The following is a 5,124-nucleotide window of genomic DNA, read 5'->3' as shown; positions in this document are numbered from 1 at the left end:
CTGCGGGCTCTGAGCCCTCGGCCGCCGCGTCCCAGCCTCCACATGGCCGCCGGACTGGGCGCGGCCTTCGAGGAGCTGACTCCCGATGGCACGTGTGATGAGTGCGAACCAGATGAGGCTCCAAGGGCCGAGGAAGTGTGCCGTGAATGTGGCTTTTGCTACTGCCTCCGCCACGCCGAGGCGCACAGGCAGAAGTTCCTCAGTCACCACCTGGCCGAGTACATCCATGGCGCCCAGGCCTGGACATCCCGGCCTCTTGGAGATGGGGTGGGGAAGGACGACGTTGGGGCTGAGGCGGAGCTGGAGAGAGAAGTAGAAAGCGAAGCGGGGGAGGAGAGCGAGTCAGAGGAAGACAGCGAGTCGGAGGAAGAGAGCGAGACAGAGGAGAGTGAGGAGGAGAGTGAGGAGGAGAGCGAAGAAGACAGTGAGGAAGACATGGAAGATGAGCAAGAAAGTGAGGCGGAAGAGGACAACCAAGAAGGAGAATCCGAGGCAGAAGGAGAAACTGAGGCAGAGAGCGAATTTGACCCAGAAGTAGAAATGGAAGCAGAGAGAGTGGCTAAGAGGAAATGTCCAGACCATGGACTCGATTTGAGTACTTACTGCCAGGAAGATAGGCAGCTCATCTGTGTGCTGTGTCCAGTCACTGGGGCGCACCAGGGCCACCAGCTATCTACCCTAGATGAAGCCTTCGAAGAGCTAAGAGTAAGTATTGGAAACTCAGAGCATAGGCTTTGGGGTCAGGACACCTGGGTTTCAACTCAGATGACCTAGCTGTGACCGCATATACTTCATCGTGCCCCTCCAGAGCGGGTCTGTTCCACTTGTGGGGAGCAGATTTTATTCACCCATTTTGATTGAACTCCTTTGCAAATGACATGAAAACTCTGGACTCTGACCTGTGAAAAATACACAAAATGTGGTATGTGATTTCTGAAAAGTTGAAAACTTCTGATGTCTGGTTTCTGATACTTGAAAACATGGGAAGCTGTCATTTTGCCAAATGAATCCAAACAGATCGTTCTAGAGAAAAAAAAAATACCCTGATCAAATGATTTTCACAATAACTTGATGTGTGCCTTAAGTAGCTGCTTTTAGGTTCTACGTGTTTGAATCTTGGTAGGAAAGGAGGTTAAGTGAAGGCCACTTGGGGTGGGAATAAAGTTTCTGTCCTCTATCTGGGCTTTGATGTATCTTGGATCTTGTTAGTCCCTTTAAGAAGTGTTTGACAAGTAGTGGTGTTTAGTATTTGTTGAATGAATTTGCAAATTACTCTTTATTTGTATTGTGGATGCTTACACTCAGCAAGAGAAACTGATGGTGTTAATCAGGTTGAGGATAGTTTGTGTAATCAGTTCGTTAAGTGATCAGTGTGTTAGTGACTGTTGTCATATGACAACTTTTGCTTCCCTAGGTGATTTTACAGTTGCTGGTATTAGATTACCAATTATTTTGATAACAAAGATCTCTTGTGCTATGACCCCACTCCCACCCTCTTTGCTTTCGAGACAAGATTTTGCTGTGTAGTTCAGCCTGGCCTTGAACTCACTGTTTGGATCAAGCTGGCCTCAGCCTCGTGTGATCCTCTTGCATCTGCCTTCTTAGTGCTAGGATTATAGATATGTACCATGAAGCCTAGTATTCCTCTTTTTTTATTGTACAATACACTTTCTGAAAATGTGCATCCAGATTACCAAGTACATCATTGTTGACCATATTGACACACACCCTCTCCCCCGCGCGCCCCTTTTTCCAATTATAACCATTTTCCTCGTAGGTAACTATTGTCATGACTTCTGGTTGATAATTTTTGTGTTTGTCTTTATGCTTTTACCACACAGGTATACATTAGTAAACTTATTTGAACTTGACATATTGATATCTTGTTCTTATCGTGCATTCTTTTGAGTTTTGCTTCATTTTAAAAGAATATTTGAGATTCATTTTTTGAATGACTGCAGTTCTTTTTCATTGCTGTATTGAATTTCATTTTGTGAATGCCACATTGCTCTGTCATAGATGAATGTTTTGTTCCCAGTTTTAGCTATTATAAATAACATAGGTGTGAACGTTCTTGGTCATTAACCTATGTTGAAATGGAATATAAATCTAGGCGTCAAATTGCTGATCATGAACTATACTTATATTCAGTAGAACTAAATACTTGTACTATTTTCCAAAGTGGTTGTACCAGTTTGCTTCATAATAAAGAGTATCCTTTTGCTTGGCAGCTTCACCACCACTTGCTATTGCTGTGTTTTTAATTTTTGTTAGTCTTGTGGGTATGCAATTTTGAATTCCTTTGGTTATTAGTGATTTTGAGTATCTTTTGTATTTTCTCTTTTGTGACATACTCAGCCAGGTCTTTTGTTCCTCTATCAGGTTGTTTTTTTTTTCATTAATTTATAGGAGTTTTATTGTGTTTGTTTCTGACATCTTTGCTATATAAATGGATTTTGAATATTTTTTAGTTTTTTTTCTTTTTTGTAATTTTTTTTATTGGTACCGGGAGTCTAGACTCTGGACCTTGCACTTGCGAAGCAGGGAGTTGGCACCACTGAGCCCTCTTTATCTTTTCTTCTAAAAAATTTTACCTTGAATAGAAGTTCTTCATTTTAATGTAAAATTTATGAATACTTTATGGCTTATGTTTTTCCCGTTCCACTTAATACTGATTTTTCTGGAATCGAAGTAGAGGCTCAGTTTCATTCTTTCCCCCTGTATAGAAAGCCAGTTGCTCTAGTAGCATTTATTGAAAAGGATGCCTTTTCTACACTGACCTGCTGTGCCACTGGTCATACCTTAAGTGCACAAAAGTGTATGAGCATGTTTCTTGGCTTTTTTGTACCGTTGATATGATAGTATATACCTGTGTGAACAAAATGTTTTCTCAGTTACCATAGCTTTATAACATGTCTTAATATCTGGTAGAGCAAGTCCTTCTACTTTGTTCTATAAGTGTGCCTCAGGCAGCTTTGTCCTTTACATTTCTTAAAATCATACTGTAAAAAAGTCTGTAGGACTTTTTTGGGGGTATTATGAACTAATATTAGGAGAGTTAGTACCAATACAATAAAAAGTCTTCCGACCCATTTGTTTAGGCCTTTTTATTGCTTTACATAAAGTTTTATAATTTTTTCCTGAATGATCTTAATATCAATTCATCATTTATGTACTTTAGATACTACAAAATTTTATAGTATTGTAAAATGTTTTTAATTTTTGTTTTCTAATTATATGAGTATGATTAACATTGATATTTATTGTTACTTTGAGCTATCTGCTAAATTCTGTTATATTTTAATAATTTTTTGTAGATGCAGTTTTTATATGTGATCATATTATCTGGGGAAAGGAACCATTTTATTTCTTTCCAATCCTGTACCCACTATTTGCTTTTTGTTTTCTTTTTTTAAAATTAATTTTATTGGTTCAATTTATATATACATATAGATAGATAGGTAGATAGATAGATAGATATAGATCACATTTATCTTAGGGAATTTGTACCTGTACATGATATATCTTGATTCCTCTTTTTTCCCAGTTCCCCTCCCCTCTCTTTAACCTGTCTTGTCCTCCTTAGTTACAAAGTTTTGTTTCCATTTTAGCTATTTGTGTTTTCTTGCCTTACTGTTCTGAGTAAGACTTCCAGTATAATATTAAATAAGTATGATGGTAGATTTTCTGGACTTGTTTTTAACCTAGGAATAATTTGCATTTCACAAGTAAGTATAGTAATATTTATAGTTTTAAAAAAATAGGTATTTCATCAGGTTAAGTTATCTTCTAGTTTGCTAAGGTTTTTAAAATTTTGAATGGGTACTGAATAGCAGTTTTAACCACTTTTATTAGTTCTTTGCTTATTCTTCAGGTGTTCTTGCAAATATCAGTGTTTGCATGTATGATCTTATTTCTGTCTCTTCATGTTAGTATATTTTATAATTAAAGCAATCTTGCATTTCTGGGATTAACCTTATGAAATACCTGTTTTAAAAAGCTATATTGTTATAATGCTTCCTGTGCTTTGTTTTAACCTTGGAACAATATCACTAACTAAACTACAAACCTTATTGAATTTCACCAGTTTTTCCATAATAATTGTGGCACAGTCCTCCTATCCAAGACCTCACATTATGTTGGTTTTTTTTGTTTTTTTTATTTTTTGGCAGTACTGGGGATTGCATTCAGGGGCCTTCACACTGAGCCACATCCTCAGCTCATTTGTTTCCTTTTGTTTTGTTTGGAACACAGTCTTGGTAAAGTTGCTCATATTGGGCTTTGATTTAGCATCCTCTAGCCTAAGCACTAGAATTATGGGCATGCACTACCATAACCACCTATGTTTTCTTATTCTTGATGACCTTATTAGTTCTGAGGAGTGTTAGCTGGGTATTTTAAAACATGTTCCTCAATTTGTTTATCTGATTTTTTTAAATCTTAGTGATACTGTAGTTAATGGTTTGGTTTTGTTTTATTTTTAGGTACAATAAGGTATTCTTTTATGCCTTGTTTTCACTTAGTAGTGTATCCTAAAAACCACTCCATAGATGTACCCCTTCTTTCTTCTCATTTTTTTAAACTGCAAATTCTGTATCATTCATTAAATTCTCAATTTAAAATATCATATTTTTCAACTCTAGGATGTCAGTTTGGTTACCTTTTTTTGTTTTTTTGGCCAGGGTCTCTGTAGTCCAGGCTTACTCAAACACAGTCCTTTAATTTAAGTTTTTCAAATGCTGGGAATACAGATGTGTATCCCATTACCCAACTGATTTAGTTACTTTTTTTTTTTTTTTTTTGTACTGGGGATCAAAACTCAGGACCTTGCACTTGTGAGGCAAGCAGTGGAACCACTGAGTTAAATCCCAGGCCTAGTTACTTTTTAAGATCTTTGTCTCTGGATCATTTTGTCTCTTCCTTAATTATATGTCATATTTTCCTGATTCTTGTAATGTTTCATGATTTCTCATTTAATGCCATCCATTACTTAAAGGGACTTTAAATAGTTGTTTTCTTTGGGTTGTTTTGTTTTGTTTTTTATTCATTTGTTTTTTGTTTTTGTTGTTAAGTTGGACCCAAGGCCTCGTGCCATGAAACAAATTCATATAGCCATATAAATAT

General features: G+C 37.0%; 1 protein-coding gene across 3 annotated transcripts in view; it reads left to right on the top strand.

The window, feature by feature from the left end:
• The first annotated feature begins 6 nt into the window (after positions 1-6).
• Trim44 (tripartite motif containing 44) overlaps positions 7-5,124 on the top strand; it is a 109,889-nt gene continuing 104,771 nt past the window's right edge. For all 3 annotated transcript variants that reach the window (XM_010612569.2, XM_010612568.2, XM_033756489.1), the window contains exon 1: positions 7-705. In XM_010612569.2, the coding sequence (XP_010610871.1) occupies positions 43-705 (663 nt within the window). In that variant the 5' untranslated portion in view covers positions 7-42. The remainder of the gene's footprint in view (positions 706-5,124) is intronic.

Source organism: Fukomys damarensis, unplaced genomic scaffold (genome assembly GCF_012274545.1).
Source record: "Fukomys damarensis isolate Sample0158 unplaced genomic scaffold, DMR_v1.0_HiC HiC_scaffold_27, whole genome shotgun sequence".
Taxonomy (NCBI): Eukaryota; Metazoa; Chordata; class Mammalia; order Rodentia; family Bathyergidae; genus Fukomys; species Fukomys damarensis.
Note: the sequence above shows the minus strand (reverse complement) of the source record. Positions and strands in the feature narration are given on the sequence as shown.